At 43.6% G+C, this 22099-nt stretch overlaps 1 protein-coding gene across 9 annotated transcripts in view; it reads right to left on the bottom strand.

The window, feature by feature from the left end:
- Positions 1 to 2778: 2778 nt before the first annotated feature.
- PRR14L (proline rich 14 like) overlaps positions 2779 to 22099 on the bottom strand; it is a 72918-nt gene continuing 53597 nt past the window's right edge. For 4 of the 9 annotated variants that reach the window (XM_056821448.1, XM_056821447.1, XM_056821446.1 and 1 more), the window contains exons 4-9: positions 13920 to 19146; positions 10470 to 10544; positions 9557 to 9725; positions 8427 to 8533; positions 7545 to 7616; positions 2779 to 6764 (exon numbers count right to left, since the gene is read on the bottom strand). In XM_056821448.1, the coding sequence (XP_056677426.1) occupies positions 6488 to 6764; positions 7545 to 7616; positions 8427 to 8533; positions 9557 to 9725; positions 10470 to 10544; positions 13920 to 19146 (5927 nt within the window). In that variant the 3' untranslated portion in view covers positions 2779 to 6487. The remainder of the gene's footprint in view (positions 6765 to 7544; positions 7617 to 8426; positions 8534 to 9556; positions 9726 to 10469; positions 10545 to 13919; positions 19147 to 22099) is intronic. The other 5 variants (XR_008917267.1, XM_007490449.3, XM_056821450.1 and 2 more) reach the window with 4 other exon arrangements.

Genomic DNA, 22099 nt, shown 5'->3' with positions numbered 1-22099 from the left:
CAGTCACTTTCTAACTGAATAAGACCTAATAAGTCTTTCATTTGGGGTTGAGATTTTGCTTCTATTTTCTCAGTTATCAGAAATCCATGGAGGAAAAATGCCAGCATAAAGAAAGTCAGCCCAGAAAGGAGAATGCAGATGTCTGTCTAGCACCAACCACAGCACAGCACAGAGGCCAGACACCAGAAAAAACAGCAGAAAAACAAACAAGGCAAAAACCGCTGCCTTAGAGATAGGTCTAATGCACTATCCACACAAATGTATTTTTTCTGAAAGACAATTTACCTACAGAAAAATATCATTAATTTGCTCACAGATATTCTATTCTAAAAATATATGGGTATTTATTGTAAGGCCAATGCTTGTCATGTACCTGAATATTTCAAATGGTATTTATACAATATGTAATTTGCAATTATTTTATTGGAGTTGTTCCATGTTACCCAAATTTGATCAAATAACAAATTGTGCAATTGGGAATGTTATAACAGTACATTAGATACTTTTCAATTGCAGCAGAAATTGTTTATATTTTCTAAAATGTATATATGATAATTGTCTTAAATAGCTCATTTTATATTTGCAAACAACAGTATGTCTTTATTATAGTCAGACTTGTTCAAAAGTCAATTTTGCGGAAAATGCCATTTAAGCTTTTAAAAGAAAAAAAGAGATGTAATGGTACTCCTAACCATCAACCTCTTCTACATCCCAGAAGGGATACAAGATACTCCTATGCAATAACATTTTGAATGTAATGAGAAAGATTACATTGTATGATAGCCCTGGATTGAGTTGAATATTACCAGGAAATTAAGACTAAAGGGGACGCAACAGGTTGATGACTTTGGGTTGAGGGTTTGCTTGTATTTCTACAGATAGTGAAAACATCTGGTCACCCACAAAGCACATCACGTCATGTGACACGAGACCAGGAAGAGAAGCAGATGAACAATACTGATGACATCAGCTAGTTGCACACCAGCCACAATCCAGACACGCTGGACAAAACCATCACTGGTGACTACATACACACCAAAGACTGACATTACACTTCTCTTAATTATGTTCACTATCATTCACCTGATGGACACTTGTCATGCTGACATCTATTGATCTATTATACCTAAACCAATATTAAGGATGTTAACTTGTATGGACTAAACCCCACATGTGTATGTTAATGACACCAGATAGATCCCCTACTCCAGACTTTACCATGGGATCAGAAGGGAATAGCTACAATTGTTCTTACACTACTATATACCTTCATTTTGTATGTCTGTGCTATATACTGTCAAGGAATTTATGTTCCATACATTGTAAAATTTCAAACTTGTATTGTAAGAAATGCTACTATTAACAATTGTATAGGCATTGGTATGGCTCTCTTAGGAGAAAGAGATAAAATTTTTCATTCACAACATAGTTCTAGTAACCCTGACAACAAAAATTGTGTTTAAAGCAGGAAGAGACACTGCACAGGGATTTATCATGGGCAGATTGTCCTGGTCAAACTCCTAGAAAGGATGAGATGTCAGATAGTTTTCATCTACATCTATGTATAGATTCTGTTCATGACAATACCTATATAGATATCAGGTACCAACCACTATTGGTGTGGTTACAGATTAATCTTACAAACATGGGCATCTACTCCAACTGCCCATTTTGTTCACAAACCATTTTCAATCATTACTCCTAAAACCCCCACCTTTTGGGTGATATCTTTATGGGAACTCTATCATGCTCTCTCTCACCGGCCCCAGAGGTCAGGCAAGCCGCTGGATTTGGGGTCTATCAGCTTCCCCTTCTAATACTAGAAGACGTTCTGGTATGTGGGAAGTCTAGCCTCAATGGTAAACTGAGTGCTCAAGGTTGGACAACCATATGCTTTCTATCTAGGAGTTCTTACTCCCATGCGTTTTCTTATTTCTCGTGTTTTCCTTTAATTGATTATCCAAGGAAGACATTATGAGGAGATAGCACCTCTCCCCATCTTTTAGCTTGTCTTTCAGTCTTCATTTATCATCCATTTCCCTCAGGCTCCCTTCTCCTTCTCAAGTTATAGTCCACAGGAAAATCTTTATATATGAATTAAATTACAATTCACCCTTTGATTAAGAACAAAGTCTGTCACTTATCTGTCAACAAACTACTTAAGATAGTGAGGGTATACATATTTTGCTACCATTTAAAGGTCTTGCTAGAGGACTCCTGGCCTTTGGAATACACTTGTCTCTCATCCCTCATGATTCTCTGGTGTCCGGAAGACCCACCTCTTACCTAGAATTAGGTCAGAGTCTTTCAATTGGAGGGACAAAGGGACATCACAAGGTGCATAAAAGGGAACTCAGGAAGAGGGGGTTTTTTGGTTGTTGTTGTTTTGTTTTGGTTTTGTTGCTGGGAATTGAGTGTAAGAAGGGTGCATGGGCACAGTTCCCAAGTTTGGTATGGGATCTGCCAGCCAGAAGAGGTGAGGCCTTTTCTTTCTGACCTGCTTTTAAAATCAATAATTATAAACTAAGATACAGTCTCCAGAAAACGTTTATCTTAACAACTGAAAAGGAAAGGAAGGTTCCCCCCACTCCTACTCCTATCCATGGCCGAGAGGAAGATTTCACAAGAGGTCAGTGATCCAGTAACCAACAGGCAACATAATATGAAGGAGATGAACACACATGTCAGGATTCTTCTGGTTAAAAAATTCCTCAGACTCACATTTTGCCCGTATTACTGCTGGAGCCACACACAAGAAAAGAAAGAAAATTGGAGAACTTTTTGAAACTTATTCAAAAAAAAAATTTATTTTCATAAATTAACACATATAACAGTGGGAATTTTAGAGTCACAAACTACCAAACAGAAAGAAAACTGCAAGGGGCATGATTGATGCCAATATTACCAAAAATGTACAAATTTCACTGAACTATTATTTATCATGATAGGATAGAAACACTTGGTTCAGGCAGCTACTGGCCCTGCCCAGCACAAGAGGTGCTGAAACATGAGTCGCCCGTTAGTCAAACGCAGCACCTGAAGGTGGCTTGGGAAAATGCTGAAGTAACAATTTTGAACATCAGCCTGGGCTGGGTGGATGAAACACCATCTTTCCCCACCCTCCCTCCCACCCCCACCCCTCCCCTCACCCCATCCCACCCACTAGGAAATCCAGAGAACTTTGGAGGCTGGGTTTGTGGCTCAATGGAATATTGAACTTCAATTTCGGTCAGCTGAAGCCTTCTCACTTGTCCAGTGCCTGGATGTGAGAAGTTCAGTTGTATTGGCAGGGCCCCTTCCTGAGAAGGTACACAGGCAAAGAGACTCCAAAAACTGCCAATTCTTTGTAATGCTTTGGATCAAGCCACTGACAATGTGGTACATACATCCTAGGTCCTTTCAGACACCAGAAGAAAGCTTTAAAAAAAAGTTTCCCACAGGCATTAAAGGAAGAAAAAAAAACAGGAGAAAACAACTGCCTTATCTTTCCTCTGCCTTGAAGTGACAAGAGATAAGCATCACTGCCTACAGGTTGATCTCTCTATATAGTGTTGAATGAAAGATCAAATCCCAGAGAGCAGCTCAGGAGCTCCCACTCAATAGCCAGCCCACCAAGCATCCAGTGGGTCAGGCAGACGGGCCAATCTTGGCAGAAAATGGCTTGAAGCATTAGAAGAGACTTCTCAGTTCTTCAAAGTTGGCTCCAGCTCCAGTGTGCCCTTCAGGCAAAAGAGTGACCAAGTATCATGATTTTCACAGCTGGGGGGAAGGGAAGAGGGGAGTCATGTTTTGGGTTTCACAGCATGAGTTTCTGAGCTCCTCTGGCTCCAAGTAAGGCAAATGCTACATGTCTCTTCACTGCACCCCCCTCAGTAAGACAACAGACATGATTGGCTTCAATGAGGTACTTTCACACCAATAGGGAAATGAGAATGAAAGAGGGGTGGGAGGAGGGCAATGGAAGGGGAAAGCCAGCCATGAACAATTCAGCGACAAGCAGAACCCTGCTCAGACCTGAGATTCCCATTCCCCCCCTCCACCCCCACCATCCCACACTGAAAACACCCCTGAGATGAAGTCCTGGTCCCTGCCGGTAGGGCAGTGTGGACCCCAGGGGCTGGAAGTGCCACAGAAAACACTTATGGACTCGAAGCTATAGCGATGCTAGTATCCATCCACTTCCCATGAGTGAGTCCAAAAGTCTGACCAAAGACCTAAAAGGGACAGCAAAGGTCTCTAGGTAGCGAGCAGTTTTATCTAGCTTCTTTCAACACTAGAGCTGGGAGTTTGGGAGGCTGGGCAGGGGGAGCCTTCAAGTCAGATGAATGAGAAATGGCCAGGGATGTCAACCCTGGGCCCGGTGTATAGCCCAGTGGGCCCCTGGATCGCTTCTCCCTCCAACGTGTTGCCATTCACTACCCCCTGGTCATCCAGCCCTTCCAAGTCCCACTTCTGGCTGTGTTAAAACTGAAACTTCTAATTAAATCAATATGGATCCTGTTGCAGTATCTGCCTTCTGGTCCACTAAGTGGCATGGCCTTGGTATCTCATGAAACCACCAATGGCTCTAACAAAATGGTCCCACTGGAACAAGCTAGCTAGCTAGGGAAGCTCCCTGAAAAGTGCCTGCAAAGGACCTACTCCTCAAAGGAAATGCATAGAGGGAGGAGCTTAGCATCAAGAGAACCCCATCTCAGGCAGAGGTAGGGAGGTGGAATGCAGGCTCTGATGATACAATGGACAATGATTCAATCAGGTCTCTAAAATTTGGCGGGTCCACAAGGGAAAGGCTTGGGTCTGTGGTGCAGCCATGGAAGTTACTGAGTTGGTCCAACTGGGTAGTCTGGTCCCATTCAGCAGTAGCAGATGCCTTAGGGCTATGTGTCCAGGCCAGAAGCTTCCCACTCTCTCCAAAATTGGCATAGATGGCCAACCTGCAGAAGAAGGGGACAGGGGCAAACTCCCTCTCCACCCTATTCTGACACTTAATCCCAAGTAGACACGTCAGACCCGGCAGGTGAATCTTGTGTGCTCCCTGGAGGCTTGCTGGGTACAAGGATAGGCTGGTGCCCCACTCACTGACTCAGAACCCTAGCTCTCTGCACTTGTTTTAGAGGAAGACCTGCTTGTGAGGAAGAGAAATGCAGGGGGAGAGGGAAGAAAAGGATTAAGTGTTGAAGGGCTTGTGAAATGAAGACAGCATCCCTCTGACCAAATACCCCCATAGGCACTAAGGATGAACCAACAGCTAGCAATCACTTTCCTTCCCTCCCTCTCCAGAAAGTTTCAAGTACATTTAACAAACACAGTGACTCAGAGTGCTGAGTGTCCTGGCCTGGGGCCAGCAAGGGCCGGCTTCCCTGATGCAACTTCCAGCAAGAAGGACGGAGAGTTTCGTCTCCTCTCCTCTGGAGCAGAGGGCTTTTCATACATTTGGAGGCTTAGGGAGTAAGCCTTCGAATCCAGCCCCAGGGATTCAGTCTACCATCATCATTTTGGCCATAAAAACAAAGTAAAATCCCACTTGATCCTAGTATATTAAAAACAACCTGGAGCAAAACCTGCTCTTTGACCATTAAATCCATTCACTTGGAGGGCAAGAGGCATACAGCCCTGATGCCATTGCAGGGGCCCTCCTTTCTGGGCTGGGCAGCCCTGGAAGCAGGGAAGGAATATAGCTTCCTGATCACTGTCCTGGGAGAGGTTGGGCCAGAGACACATCACATAGTGAATAGTCCTGGCTTAAAACAGATCTCTGCCTTTCTCCTCCACATGTTAAAAAATAAAAACAAAAACAAAAATCACATTTAAAGGCTCCCAACATGCAGCAATATCAACAACAACAATAATAATAATAAAAAGAGGAAACACCACAACATTGAAAAGTGCAACTGACTTGGAATGGTGCCTTGTTGGGCTCCTCTGGTGCCAGTGACCAAGGGCCACCAGCAGGTGGGGTGGGGCAGGGGGCTGGGCGGAGGGCAGGCCACACGCACAGAACCCAGTTCTAAGCAGACTCACTCCCAGGATTGAAGAACAGAATTAGGACAAAGCATTCCCCAACTCCTCCAGTGAGTTGGGGGGAGGGGGGGTCCGAAGAACAAGGTGATCAGCTTCTGCGCCTAGCACCACTGTAAACAATGGAGAAAGTCCACAGGGACGTGCAAAATGAAGTGGGTGGGTGGGTGGGTCCTGGGAATCCTAGTGTTATCACAGAAGGGGTGCCTGGGATGCCTGGCCCTGGGGAGGGCCCAGTCCCGAGCAGGAGAGGGCGGGCAGGCCTTCCTAGGGCCCTACGCTCAGCAACAAAGCAGAGTTCCTCTCGACCACACAGGACAAGTCTGCACCTCTACAGAGCTTATCATCCAGGAATCCCGCGTGCATGTGAGTGGTTTGAATGACCAGAAAGAATCAAGAGATCCTTCCCAAAGATGGCCAAGAGAGCTACCAACACAAGGCCCCCAAATTCCAAAAATGACTTGACTTCTCAGCAGCCTGATGCTGGCTCTCCTTCTCCCTCCTTGGCAAGGAAGGTCTCCAGGTCCATTAGTTTCTGAATCAAAAGGGCATCGAGCTCTCGGCTTTGCAGAGCAGCCTTTTTTGCCCTGGTAAAGCTGCCTGTCACCTTGATCTTACCACGATTCCTCCTCTTCCGTGGGACAGTGAAATCCTGAAATTCTAGGACCCGCTTTCTCTTCTGCTGGCTGACAGATATGAGGGCCCCATTTCTCTCTTTGGGCTCCTCAAAGATGGTCTCTAAACACCTGGGATAGGGAAATGGAAATGGGACCATTAGAATTTCACCATGTGCTCCCTTGATTAGGAAGGATCCACAGGGTCCAGAAGTAGCTACTTAAAAATCTATCTCTATGCAGGAATCATCTTTATAACATACCTGGCATGGGATCCTCCAGCGTTTCTGAGGAAGAGCTTACCACCTCCCAGGGAAGCCCATTCTACTTCTGGACAGCACTGACTTGGCACATCTGTCCTGACACTCAGCCTAGACCTGCCTCTCTGCAACTGCTACCCAATGTTCTTTGTTTCACAACCTGAGGTCAATGCCGGTCAGCCTTGTAGTCCTGCTTTAGAAACATTTTAGTTCTCCAATGTCCTTGCCAACTGTTGGTAACAAGAATTTGCAGAGTGTTCCAATTGTGGTCTAATCTTATGATTTTTCATCTTAGCTGCCAGACTATTATTATTATAACACCCTTTACTGGGGCAAAGTGGAGCTAAGACTTACACTGATGTGATTTCTTAGAAGCCTGATGGGGGCTCAGGAGTCATTTAGCCCTAGCCTCGATCCTCCTTGGAAATACCTTGTCAAATTCTGCTCTTTCCACAACTATTGAGTACTTAGGCTAATATGCTCCACGTCTCCTTATCACTCACTTTTTTTCTAGCATGTTGGGAGCAATTCCTTTGGATCATGCTCCTGTACTTCCCATGAACAGAACTGCTGGAACCCCCTCTTCTAAGCTGTGACCTAACAGAGACATGACATGATCTCCCACGCCATTTCCCAAACAAGGGAAACATACCTGGATGAGGGAGGAGACTTGTAATTCTTATTGGTGTATATTTCTTCCAAACTAAATTCCTTCTTCTTCAGCCTGAAAGAAGAGAACACGTGTCCACTCTCTATCCTCATGCTCAACTTGCTCGTAGATGGAGGCATATACAAAGCCTTTGCATGAGCAATCACTTATCTAATCCCCAGGCATTCTGTAAGGGTTATTATTACTGTTTTCTATAGGGTAGAAAGGCCCAGCAAGCTTTTCTGTCTGCTCAAGGCCACAGGGATAGAAAACCCAGGGCTGGGACCAGAACGCAAAGATTCCTCCTCTTGGACAAATATTCTTCTCTCATGCAATAGGGGAACTCTCATGGAGAATCAGTCCCTTAGGGGGCAGCTAGGTGGCTCAATGGATTGAGGGTCAGGCCTATAGACAGAAAGTCTTGGTTTCAAATCCAACCTCAGACATTTCCTGGCTGTGTGATCCTGGGCAAGTCACTTAACCTCCACTGCTTAGCCTTTACTGCTCCTTCTGCCTTGGAACCAATACACAGTATTGATTCTAAGATAGAAGGTAAGGGCTTTGTTTTGTTTTTAGAAAAAATCCATCCTTTGGAAGCAAAAAAATGTCCATGAAAACACATTCCCCTTGAATAGGGCAATGAATCTATGCCCAATAAAGGAGGAGAGAGGACAATAAGAGTCCTGGGTCCAGAGAATGTAGTGAGTTCTCTCCTAAATCTCCTAGGGGATTCCAAAATCCTAAGGGGCTTTTGTCAATATTTCCAATAGGATGGGCTCCTCTTTCAACTTTGGTTCTTTCTATGCCATGAGATGGAGGATAAAAGATCAATCAAAGTCTTGCTTCCAAGTTGTAGGACTTCTTTATCCCAGAGAAAGAGCTTACCTTTTAGGTCGAGGCAGTCCCATAGGGGTAAGGTTGGGATCTGGCCTAGGAATAGTTTTCCGGATTCGAATCTGTGAGACTTTTTTTGGCCGCTTCTCTGGTTCAGTCTATTTTTATGGGTTAGGATGGGAAGAAGCAATGTTGAAAATTAAATAAGTAAATAAAATGTATTCATTTTGTATGCATGTATACAATATAACTTTACAGGATTTTTCTAGCATATGATTTCATTGATTTTTCTGAGCAGCCAATTTACTACTCAAGAGGCTCTTTGGTCCTGACAACTCTGATTAATATGACTGAAACACAATCTCATAATTAAATTGAAAAATTTGGAATTATGAAAATTCCTCAAGGATGTCCCATTGGGAATGTTGTTTTGTGCTCTCTTGCCCTCCTGGGATCCCACCTTATTCTGAGACGTACAAAAGCACAAAGATGTGGAAGAAAAGAGGCCTGATGACAACAACGTTGTGCCTTTGGGGAGGTCTCTGGGGAGGCACAGCATAATAGTGGCTCTGGACATATGGAACTCACCTACTTGCTCAGTTTGACACCCTGGGTGGCCTACTGTCAAATGATAGGCTCAGAAAAGATCTAGATGAGAATGCCAGGTGAGAGTTGGGCCAGAAGGAGCCAAGACTAGCAGCAATGGGGCCAGCAGCCAGGAGAAGTTCATGGTGTATATAGGAAAAGAAGAATCATGGGACACGATGCTCAGGCTGTTATTCACAATGAATGTATCTATTTAGGGCTCTGGGCCTCTTTAAGATCAGACTGATTACATAATTCTGGTGCTCAAAGGGATTTTAGTGACTACTGAGCCCAGCCTAGACCCCCCAAAAGATGCCTCATTGCACCATCCCCAACAAAAAATTCAGTCAGAATTCAGCTGGAACCTTATGAAGAAGGGGAAACTCAGCTACTTCCTGAGGCAGTCAATTTCATTTTCTGGATAGCCTTGACTGTTCAAAAATTTTCCTTGACATCAAATCAATTTTTCCTCTTTGAAACCTTCCCATAATTACTCCTGGTTTTCGCTCTTTAGCCAAGCTGAACAAGGCAAATCTGTTTGCCCTGTGAGAACTTCTCAGATGCCAGAGCCAACAGACATCATCATTTCTATTTACCTCTTTCTGAGTGGCACTACTATGCTGATTGGAGCACACACTGGGGACTCTCCCAAGCTCTTTTAAAGCAGGAATCTGGTAGTCAGAGGCTGAAAGTCGGAGCACACTGACCGCTGGTTCAAAGGCTAAGCAGGACTTTGGTGCCAAAGCAGAGCAAGGAGGTCCCGGCCTAAGATAATGGAAAGGAAAGAGAAGAGAAGCATTAAATACGACTGTTTCTTACTTCTACCTAACCGAGAGATCAGCACTTTAGAGGTTATTTGTTTCTGTAGGGCCCCTGGAGCCAAGAAGCCAACCCCTGCTCTAGTCCATGGGACAACCAAAGCGAGTTCCAAAGCTGTTCTAGTCTACCACCTTCTCGAGACAGTACCTCCAACTCTTTTTGGTTCCCTAGGAGTCTTCCAAGAGCTGTATGCCAGTCAACGTGCACAGGCTATCAGCAACCCATCCAGGGAGCCCATAATGAAGCACTCTCCTCTTAACCACCCTGTGAGGTAGGAAGCACAAGTACTATGGATCCCATTTTACAGGAGTCCTAGGAGGTGCTACAACAAGAATTCAAAGCCAGGCCTCCCCCAACCTAGTGCCCTCTCTGCTGATCACAGCTTCTCCTTGCCAGAATGCATATGACTTCCAACTTCATTTCACCTTTTAGAGAAGGTGGGAAAAGGAACCATCCATTTAAAAGGGTTTCTTGTAGTAAGGAAAGGTTATAGAGCATGCTCAAGTTACATTATTCTTATCTGGTGAAGAGGGAAGGCTAAGCACTCATTCCTATCAACAGGTATTGTTTTTTAAATGACCCAAACTCAGCTTTGACTTGCCTCTTTCTTTCTGGTTAATGTAATGCACACTGGGGGCCCAGGAATCCCCCCACAGTAGGGTGGTTTAGAGCAGATGGAAGGAAGCTTACCTAACTGGACTGCCTCTGGTCCTTGCAGTGGTAGCTTCCATGCCCAACAGAGGCACATGTGGTAAGATGGCATGGCTGGTGTGGAGGAGAAAAAGCATAAAAAGTCAGCAGGTTAGGGACATGCAATGACAGGGTAAAAAATGGAATCCCCAGGTGGTTGTAAAAACCTACCCCAATTTAGAATTCCTAAGAAGAAAAAAGTCTGAGGCATCTTTAAAACAAACCAACAAACCCAACCATAAACCTCCCAACGAAAAGGCTCTCCATCTGCTGTGTGCTCTTGGTAACATGGGCAGGCTGGTCACGTCCTTAATATTAGCTAATAAGAGAAAATATGAGCTAATAAGAGAAAGAAGACCAAAGGATAAAAGGAAAAGGAAGGTAGGAACACAACAGTGAGTGTGAGGGGGTGAGGGAATATAATCCAGGACGGGGGAGAATCACTTGTAGACTTAAACCAGTAACTGTTTCTAACAGAGCACGCCTTATTAAAATGTGACTTGAGAAAAGGAAATTAATCTACTGATGTCACGCATACATAGGGACTGCTCACTTTCATGGGCACTGGGGGGGACCGTCTTTTACACTGGACAATCAGCTGCTTATGCTTCTCATCTGCCTTATAAATGACAGAGGAAACCAAGGCCCATCTCTAGAGCAGAGATCTAGGGAACAGGAGTGGGATGGCAATTGCCAACAGGGTTGTCTCCTATGTGTTTAAGTGGTTATTTTTAGCAACACATCAGCAGCACCAGCCACCAAAAACACACTGATCTACGATATGGGAGGGATTCGAAGCTCTCCCAACAGAGTGAGTGAAACCATTCTTCTTCCTGGGGAAAAGATACAAATTTGTATGACCTCCAGAATACTATTTTCATTACTGAGGCATTTTGGGGATGCTTAAAAACAAATTCCTCAGAGTGTTAAATAGTTCTGAGGGTTCTGAGGTAAGTATTCTTGGAAGTAACCATGAGTTACTGCTGTTATGGTTGTTACTCTCAGAGCAACATGGGAAAGGGATTGGCCATGGACCTCCAGAACCTAATCACAGCTCTGCTCCTTCCTCCCCAACCTGAGTAGCTTTAGGCAAGTCCCATCTCTGGTCAGCCTAGGCTCTAAGAAGGAGAGGTTGTCCAAGTTCCCTGGCTGCTCTAAATAAATACTCTAATCCTATTAAAAAAACATAAAACAAACCAAACAACCAGGAATTGCCATGAAAGTCTTTGCCCACATTCAATTTTAAGGGCATTTAAAGACAATCCCATCTCCATTGTGGTAATCCTACCACAATGCATTAGTAAATGGCACTGATCTGGAGAGAGCGGCTGTTTTGTGTTGGGCAAGGCAGTGAACCTCTCTGTTTCTTATTTTTATCCCCAACCACATCTTCCAAATGGTGACTAGATGTACATGCCTGTCCTATGGGTGTGGTGGACATTTTCAAAAATATAACAACATGAGACACATATATTATGAGTAGTGGAAGCCTTGGTGGCCCAAAGCTAGCCATTCCTCCGGGTTAAAAAATTGAGCTCATCAGTATTCATGTGTGCTGCTTAAGGAAGGCATCAAACTCTTTAGTGAGTACCTAGTAATTAGTTAAAAGAAAAGCCTTCTGAAGCCAATAGAAGTTCCAGACTAAAAGCTGGAAAACTTTCTTAGTCCTGGCAAGGAACTGTGAGGGACCTTCTGGAAAAGCACATGGCAAGATAGGAACCCTTAATGACTGGGAAGGACTGGAAACTCCTAAGAAGCTCCCATGTCCTCACAGGTGTCATTGTGGCAGAATGGCCTATTTCTTCCTCTCTCCCTCACTCCTTCCCTCCCTTTGAAAAAAAGCCCCAACTTTTATATATCTTAACTCTAAGAATCAGAGACAGAAGAAGGGGAGAAACTGAGACAAGATAAGGATGAGAAAAAGAGACAGATCTAGAGACAAGGAGACAGACAGATGAAAAATATTAATGGGTGTGCCAAGCTGGGAAAGAAAATCAGATGAAGAAAAAGAAACCAGGTTCCTGCCATTCGTCAATGGTGAAATAATCAAATGTTGAACCAAACTCAAACCTGTGGCCTTTTCAAGTCTGATAGATTTAGAGGCCAGGAGAGAAGCTGGAGGCGGTTCTGTCGTCCTTCCACTTAATTCTTTTGTGATCCTCAAGTCAATGAATCAGCCCACAGGGCAGTCAAAAAGGACCCAAACAAGCTGTCACTCTGTTTGCATTCTTAAATCAGCAATTGTCCCCTTTGGGAGAAGGAATAGAACTCTGAGGTTCTGGTGGGCTACTTCTGGGTTTTTGTTTTACTGATAAGCCCAGAGAAACATTCTGGAAACACAAGACAAAACCTGAAGCTTTCTCTATGACACGAAATGTCAGCTCCTTGGAGCTTTTAAAGCATAGGGTGATAGTATGTTTAAAAACTCATCTATTTAAGAACATGTTTCCTAACGGAGAAAATGTCTGCTTACAACAATTTAATTAACTTTAATAAGCATTAAATGGTGTACCTACTTCTTTGTGAAAGGTGCTGGGAATAATGACCCCCCAAAAAGTCTCAGCCCTTGAAGGGCTTCCATTCCATTCCAGCCACAAGGAGATGGTGGACAAGTTAAAAGAGAGCTTGTGACTTTTGTAATTCAATATCCTCTGTCTTTATGAGCCATAAGGCAGAAAGCTAGGCCAGTCACTAGTGAGAGCAAAAGTCACCACTTAATTTTTCCTTCTCTTTTAAGTTTTCAGAAATAAGGAGCAAATTCTATAGATAAGGCTATTTCCAGCAGTTGGGAGGAAAGAGCTATCCTCTGAAGGGATGGCAGAATAATTCATTTCCAGACCTGCCACATCCAGTGAATCCTTCAAACCTTTTTTTCCAGCTTAAAAAGGTTTACATGCTAAAAATTCCATCAAGCTTAGATAATTTATCCAGCGATCTCTGTAGAAAGGCATTACTGTAGAGATCACACATGTGAGACACTGAACAAACTTCAAAGGGCTTTATTGTTGCGATATTATTATATCATCTCATCTTTCCTACAGGGGTGAAAACGGTCATAGGATAAACACTTTATTATTATTTTCATTATCTCACTATACTATTATCAAGGGTATATTCATGTTAAGTTTGAGCAGGAAGAAGAAAAAAGTATGAAGAGAGAGAAAGAAAAAGAAAAAGGAAAGAGGTGGGAATTTCAAGAGTGAAGAGAATCTAGGAAATGAATTTTAAAAAGAAACAGTCCTTATGAGACAACAGGAGGAGTCTAGACAAGACTTCTTATCAGCCTTTCTCTGCAGAGTTGGACAGATTATCAGAAGAGGAAGGCAGAAGGAAAAAGCCTGCAAAGAGTCCTGGGCTTCCCGCTCAATCCTGGTCCCCATCTCCTTTCCTCAATGGCAGGGATCATACACTGAACATTTGCAAAAAAAAGCTGACAGACTTGGACTTTACCTGTTCCTGATGCCCAGAGTTGGCGGCCACTTGCTGTGTTTGGAATGGAGAGTAGTGATTTCGAAGGGGCAGGCAGAAGGACCATGCTGGCTCCATATGGACAGTACCCTGCCCACTGAGTAGGGCAGAGAAGGGAAGAGGCTGTTGGACAGAGATGCTGGAAGCCTTAACCCTTTGAAGCCCTGTGTAAACTGAGTCATGAAGAGCCTCTGGATGGTAGGCAAATGACTGGATAAGCTCCTTCTTCTCGTCCAGATCCTATAACATCCAGGGGAAGAAAGTGCTAAAACTGTATGAAGGCCAAGGACAGAGCAACCAGCTCTGACCTTCATTATAGCATTGCTTCCAGGGGCTTGCTCAGGGGAGAGGGTCTGCAGAGCAGCTTGGGAGAGCAGCTCACAACTGAGCCCAGCGTCTTCCCTGAAGGTGGCTGTCCCTGAAGAACCCTGAGACGTGAGGAAGGAAAAGGTCCACTGAGGCTGAGGTGGGTGTGTGGGATCCTCTCTTGGAGCACTCTCAGGAGGAGAACAGTGCTCAGAAAAAATCCTTGTGGAATCAGTTGGGAGCTCTGAGTCCAGGTTTATGTGAAAGGATATTGGGAAGATTTGGGCATTGAACTGCAATGATGGCATTTTGCTAATCAAGTCTAAGAAGCCTATTCTGAGGGCTTCAAGGGGATAAAGTGCCAAAGTCTGACTGTCAGGTATGTTCTTGCACCCATAATCACCTAAATGGAGGTTGAGCTGCATTATATTGTTAGGAAATTCATCCTGGAGCTTTTTAAACCTGAGCCGTTTGTAGGATTCAGCCACGGGAAGAAGTTCAGTAGAGCATGGCTGAGAGCTTAATTCTTGGGTTGCTATGGACGGGGCCAGCAGCTTCCTGGCCAGAACAGACAATTTGTTTAGCAAAGCTGAGTCTTTGGTAGATTTCTGAAGTCTCATGCTGTTCAGCAGAAGGCGTCTTGTGGCTTTCGGCTTGGGCATATGGTTGGCCACTGAAGATGATGATGGAGGAGGAGTAAAGGACCAGCTGAGGACTTTGTGTTCTTTGACTGAGACGGTTTCTGAAGCACTCTTTAAAAGAATCCACTTTTTGAAACTATTCATCTTTCTTCCAGTCTTGATGTGCTCTTGATGAATGACATTTTTACATGTCCAACCTAGTTTTTTCTTTAATGGTGGGAGAGATTTTCTTTGATATGGGGTAATCGCAAAGGTACCACGCATTTCTTCACATCCAGCAGAGCTGGTATCTTGGGGTATCATGTTGGAGATGGGGAGATGAGGACCTAAAGATAGCTCAATGGTGGAACATAAATGAAGATCTTGTTGTCCTGCCTCTGAATCATCCACCTTTAGAGACTTTAGAAAAGGCTTACTCTTGGTCTTCTTTGTTCCTATGATATCCTCCAAAGTGTCCTGCCTATGTGCATGCCCCTTAAGGCGGCTTTGACTTGATGGGCCCACTGTTGGCTCAGTAAAAGGCTCAGCAATCAGTGATGCTCCCTGCTGGAAAGAGGGTCCTCCTTTCTTTGATTGTGTGCCCTCTAGCCCTCCTTTAGGACATCTCCAGCCCTGGACAATTTGGCCTTCCTGAGACGCAGTCTTCTTACATATCCTCTTTCGTTTAAAATGAGGTCCACAGACACTTGAAAATTTATCACCACCATCTTTACTCAAAGTTTCCCCTTCAGATTCCTCGCTGACTTCGAAATCATTTAGTGTTCCTCGGTGGTGTTCTTTATTCTCTCCTCTGGTCATTTTATTTTTTGAATTCAATTGAAAAGAGGAAGTTGTCACACTGGAGTTCCATTTTGGCAGACATGTTCCTGATGTCTCCACCTCAGAAAGTGCACCTCTTTTGCCTCTTATCTCAAGATTAGGTCTTCCTCCAAGTGTTCTTTTCTTCACCTTGGTCTTTGACATGTTGCTCTTTAAATTTTCAGTGAGTACTTTGACATCTACGGATTCTGAAAGATGTTTTGTTTCTGGTTTTTCACCCAGGAGACCATCTGAACCACTGGCTGAATTTTCTTGGGAAGAGATAAGCAAAGGCATTGACTCAGTAGATTCCAACATTGGCTCTTTAGAATAAACTTCTAAGGAATCTTCATCATCAGGTGCAGAAATCATTTGCATACTTAACCCACCAGTGGTCCCTCTGGCCTCCCCTGGAAGCATTCCTTTAACAGTCTGCCCATGACGAATCCTCTCCAATGACACATTCACAGTATCAGACAACTCTGTATTTGGCTCATGATTGGTAATAGTTTCCACCCCATCGGTCAAGGAGTCCACAGGCACATGTGCCTCCTTGTTTCTTAGGGCTATACCCAGTTTCTGACTCTCCTGATTCACTGAATTACAAAGGCCAGCATCTCTTAGTTCACTTGATGATGTCCCTTTACATGATGGTATGATTTTTGGAGATTTCATATTAGAGGAATTGGAAGCACATGGTAAAACAGAGTCTGAGACAATCAGTCTTTCAAATGCAACATGGACTTCTCCTCCCCGAGGCTGGTCACTCCTCAACGGTCCATTTGGCTGAAGCAAGGGGGGCTCTTTTTGTCTTCTGTGACTTCCAGTTGATTCAGATTCTTTCATTTCCAACGTCCCTTCTCTAAGTTTATTACTAAGATGACAAGGGTCTACTCTGCACACGGCAGATACTTCATTATCAAGGGTACTTTTAAGGGAAGTTTTTAAAATGGTTTTCTTTGGAAGACTGCAAGATAGTTGGATGTCACTCAAGTCATTAACTAGCAGTTCTTTCTGGTGGTAGTTCAACCGTTTGATAGGTTTTGCAAGAGCCTCATTTTTACGACTAATTGTGTGTTGGACTTCAAAGATTCCTATGCCGTGATGCTTGATAATGGATTTATTTTCATTCGAGCATTCGATTGGACTGTTAAGGTCACTCTGGCAGTTAAGGCCTTGATTTGTCACCTGACCAACAGTCCCATCTGCTTGGTTTATAATTCTAACACCTGAGTGCTCTGTGTTAAGACATGGGACCATCCGCTCCTTAGGATTTGGAATGTTTGAGGATAGCTTGCTTTCTAAAATATTTTCAGAAGGATGGGACTCACAAGATAACATAATCTCCTTAATGCATGTTCCCAGTTTATCATCTTCTGAGCCCACCTTTCTTGCCGATCTTGCTCCAAATTTTCCATGCTTAACATGGCTCAAGGCAAGTGTATTTTTGTTTAAGGCTCTGCTGAGTAATGAACAGGAAACCACTTCATTTCTAATCTTGACTTCTTGAAAGCTATCTTCCATTTCTTTCACAGTTTTACTTTCCCCTGCTTGATGTCTCGCATCAAGGAAGCTTTCCGAACACTGAGGATCACTGGGCTCCAATATTTCTTCAGAAGACAATACAGACTTATTCTTAGCTTCTGGGGAGATTGTAGTAGAGTTGTAGGTAACATCCTCTGAGCACATGTCTGTTTCTAGGGCATTCTCAACTCTAGGGTGGCAGATATGACTACTATGAAATTGAGCACTTTCATGATCTAAGACAGGAGCCTCTTCAGATAATTCTGCTCCTTCTTTTTCAAGTGGAAATCCTGACACTGCCTCCAGTTTTCCTCTGACTCTGTTATTTTGCACCCTTTGGGAGTTCACTGCTTTAGCACTGACGTAATTCTGGGAAGAGGCACGGCAGGCAGTGGAACCTGGGCAGAAGGCATCTTTCACAGTTCTTGTTTGGATCAGAATGGTTTGCTGGTTGGCAATGACCTTGTCTCCATCCTCCAACAAAGAGTCAGCCTGTTGCTGAGAGGCCTCACTTGTTCTCTTATGGAGGTCTTCAGTAGGATCACCTAGAGACAACTCTTGGGGAGCTGTTGCTTCCTTGTGGTCCCAAGCATCAAAGGACATCTTTCCAGATGAGACACAGAAAAGCTCCCCCTTGTCTTCTCTGGACTCAGCAGGATATGAAGCAAGCTCATTCTGTCCATGAGAAGCCATTATCTGTCCATCTACAAATGGAATAACATTCCCACTTAACATTCTTAGAGTGTCTTTTGCTTCATCCTGGCTAGCAAGAACACTGCTGACCTCTGAGACTTTCCTTATAGGCTTAGGAGGGTTATCTGGCACAGAACAAGCAGTGGGGTTTCTTTTCTTGGTACTGCTCCCTAGGCCTCTTTGGCTGCTGACCAAAGAACTGGGACTCCAACTGTCCACATTCTTGTCTAATACACCCGAGTCCTCAGGCACAGTCTTTTCTGATTCTTCAGCCTGCATCACCAAGAAGTCACTTTCTTCTGTGTGTTCCTTATTTTGGTGACTATCACAAGGGCAGGTTACCCTCTTGCTTTCATGTTTTATGAGATTTTCTTGAATTTCTGAAGGGCTTTTGATAGGATCTCCTTCAGAAGGAGAAACAGAGTTCTCTTGCTGGATACTTCCTCGAGCCCTCTGACAGGGGCTGTGTAGGCAACAGATATCAAGGGCACATTCTCTTTGATCATGAGGATGGTGTTCATCACTAGAATATTTCAAAGGAGCCATGCCATTTTCTTCTCCTCCAGGCTTGGCATCAACAGGAAGTACTTCTCTACTTTGGCTCCTGACACTCAGAGCTTGATCTTCCCCTTTCAGTCTATAAGCTGAGCCTTCTCTCAAGACCTCTCCATTCCAGAAGGGTTTTTCCATCTTCTGTTGGTCGTCAGAGTCACATTTTTCAAGGGAGATGCTTTCAGACTCCGCAGAGGGCAAACTCAATGGGAAACATGACATTTGGAGGCAAACACCACTTTCCTTGCTCTTCACCTGAAGAATGCTTGGCTTGGAAGGATTCTCAATGTCACAACCACAGTTGTGTTGGTGATTGTCAACGGCGTTGTGGACAAGGCTCAATCTGGACAGTGTTTCACTGTACAATGTGGAGTTGACACTGTCCTCTGATGATGGCAGCACAAGAGGACAAGAAGCAATGGATTTTTCACATTCTTTTTCTTTTGAAGGCGCTTTTGTCAATTCAGGCTCCACAGAGGTTAAAGGCTCTAGGGAAACTAGGGTGCTGGTTTCTGAACCCTCACCACTGGTCATGATTTTGTCTCTATCTGGGCAGTCGATGAACCCAGTTGGGAGACTTTTACTCACTTTGTCATTCCTAATGGTCTCAGTCCCATTGACCTTCATACCTTGTTCTTCTTCAGTAGGTTTTGGCAGAGTTTCTGTTGTAACCTGTACGTTTCCTTGGTTTTCTTCTGCACAAGAGAAATGAACCCAAATCAGTATGACATGCCATTTAATAAAAATGCCCCAATGCTTTTGTTTTAACGTTATTAACAGGATTTTACTGTGGGGCAGGAGAAAGGTGCTGCAACCAGAGTCAGAGGACCTGGATTGAATCCTGACTCTGCCACTTGATACCTGTGTGACCTTTCCAGTCTTTCAGGTTCAAAACCAACCTGCTAGCTGCTCCATCTCTAGCCTCTGTGCCTTGGAATAAGTGGTCTCTCATATCTCAAATGGAGTCCTTCCTCACCTCGGCTACTCCGAAATCCCTATTTTCCTTTCCAGTTTATTTAAAAGGAGGTCCCACCTGTTACATGAAACCTGTCCTGTTTCCCAGTTAATAACACATCCACCTTGAAATTGTTTTGAATAGATCTGTGCTCATGTTGTATCCACCCAGTAGAATGAAAGCTCCTTGAGGGCAAAAGCTGCTTCATTTTGATTTTTGTATCTTCAGTTCCTGGTACACAGAAGGCACTTAACAAATGTTATTGAATCAAATTGGGCAAGTCACTTGACCTCTCTGGGACTTAGTTTCCTGATCTGTAAAATGTCAGACTTGGACTAGATTACCTCTGAGGTTCTCTCTCATTCTAAACTTATGTGCTATGGTTGTTTCTCTTGACAGAACAAGAAGCATCCAGCATATGGAGATGGCTGCTGGTGCTGCAATTGGCTAGGATAGGCTGCATTCCACAGAGTCAAACATGAGGCCAAAGCTGGGACTGGCAAAAATAAGCAGTCTGGGTGAGGGTCCTTCTGTAAATGTATTTATTAGTCACTCATATAAGGAAAGTGATGGGCAGAAGCTCTACATAACGGATCACTGTTACACAGACTCCTCATTATGACAATGAATGGTCAGTTCAGTCCCCCTAAAAAAGAACTAGAAGAAATCTGTAAAAGGTCTAAGTAAGGCAGGCCCTCATGCTTTCCCTATGACTAATGTTATCTTCAAACAGCTTAAATCGCAAGAGTCCAAGAGGAGGTAGCAGGCCCATTATACATTTACAGAATCAAGTTCTGGGCACCATGTTTTAAGAAATACACTGGCATGCTACAGCCTATTCATTAAGATGGACTGGTTGAGTCAATCAGGCTGGAAAGGGGGTTTGAAATGAGGATATGGGAAAATCAATCCAAAGAGATGAAGATTAACTTATTACAATGAGAATATCAATTCCTCAAAGGCTTTATTGATTTCTCGTTGGACCTATCACAGTCCTTCAATAAATGGGATGGTAGAGTTGCTCCATAATAGATGGATCTAGGCAATTTGCCTGTCCTAGAGTCTTCAAATCCACCTCATTCAGTAGTAAGAATTACAGGGTAATTAAATAAGAGGTTTGATTTTAAAGAATAAAAAACCTCAACAACAAGTAGTCTGCTCTCCATTTTTATTATATTTTTAAATTGGTCACAAAGGAAATGAACTATGTAGACATCTATTAATGATGTATACACTTGTTAAGGGCAGTGATTTTACCTTGTCTTTGTATCCCAGCACTTAGTACAGTGCCTGACAAAGGGGAGTCACTTTTGGTGGTGACGGGGTAAATTTCTGCAGTATAAAAACCAATTATTTAGTGGTTTGTAGGAAAAAAACCCTGCACAGGAGGAGAAATAAAGTGTTAGTATTTGAGGTGATAAGTATACCTATAAGGTCATGCATAATATTAAAGTGCCAGTGCACTGCCTGAGTGCTATGCAAGCATTATCAATTATAGAAATGAGAAGGCAGAGTGAATTCCAGTGAAGACTCCGGAGAAGACTGACTCTGATCTCTTCAAGTAGGTCCATGATGATAAATCTCTGAGCCACAGCAACTCAAAAAAAAACAAAAAAGTGGCTACTAGGTTGTAGATACAGGGCAGTAGGGTTTGAGATCTGTGTTGGAGTAAAGGGTTTCTCTGCCAATAAAATGAGATTTTTGGTGTCCTAGAGTATATTCAGAGGACTGACAAAGGCCTCCTTCTGACACCTTAATGTGGCATGAAAGTGACTGTGGATTTTCAATGGCTATGCCAATCTGCCAAAGAAGTGCAAGGTCATAGGACCAAGAGAGGCCACTAGACTCAGAGCCTGTAAGGCAAGAGCCTTACAGGAGCATGAAGTTCAACCTTTTCATTTGATGAATGAGGAAATTGAGGCCCAGGGAAGGAACTTGCCCAAGATTATGCAAACAGTAAATCATGAAGGTAGGATTTAGGTCTGAGCAAGGTTCTCCGACTTCGGGTCTTTTTGCTCCGTAGCATGCTGAGAAGAAAATTCTGAATTTGGGCCAATCTAGAGAATATGTGTCTGTTACCAGAAGGCTGCTCAACGGAGGAGGCTGGAGATGACCATCTACTGAAGTATCAGAGGAGTTCAATCTATACCTGGGGAAGGATTTGCCATAGGGATGAAATGAAAGATCTCCAAACTACTTACAGGAATGTAGGATACCTGAACACATCAAAAACAACTTACAGGTGAGCCACCATCTAGACAAATATTGCCTTGGTCCAACTAATCAATCCTGTGAATTTATTCACATACAGATGACAAAAAACCTCAAATGGTTGGACTACAAAGTGGCGTGGATCTAGATTTATTAAGTGATTGAGATCTGGTGCGATAGGGAGGACAATGACAATAATAAGGATAGCTGCACTTTACAGATCTCATCACTTTGATTCCCCAAGTACCTAAGACACTTCTATGTTATTAACCCTAATTTCTAGATAACATTAACTCAGGCTCATAGGTGAAGCTCAGAGTTCTCAGGACTCCATGGATCAAGGCTAGAATGAGATTGTATGAGAACATAAATATCGATACTATCAGTAGGATATGCCATGGAAAAAACAGCACGGGACAGTTGTGAGAGTCAGTCTCATTAGAAAGACTAGAAGATCACAAATTCAGCAGGAAAGCTTAGTC

This window comes from Monodelphis domestica, chromosome 3, assembly GCF_027887165.1.
Source record: "Monodelphis domestica isolate mMonDom1 chromosome 3, mMonDom1.pri, whole genome shotgun sequence".
Lineage (NCBI taxonomy): Eukaryota > Metazoa > Chordata > Mammalia > Didelphimorphia > Didelphidae > Monodelphis > Monodelphis domestica.
The sequence above is the reverse complement of the archived record's forward strand: the minus strand, read 5'-3'. Positions and strand labels throughout refer to the sequence as shown.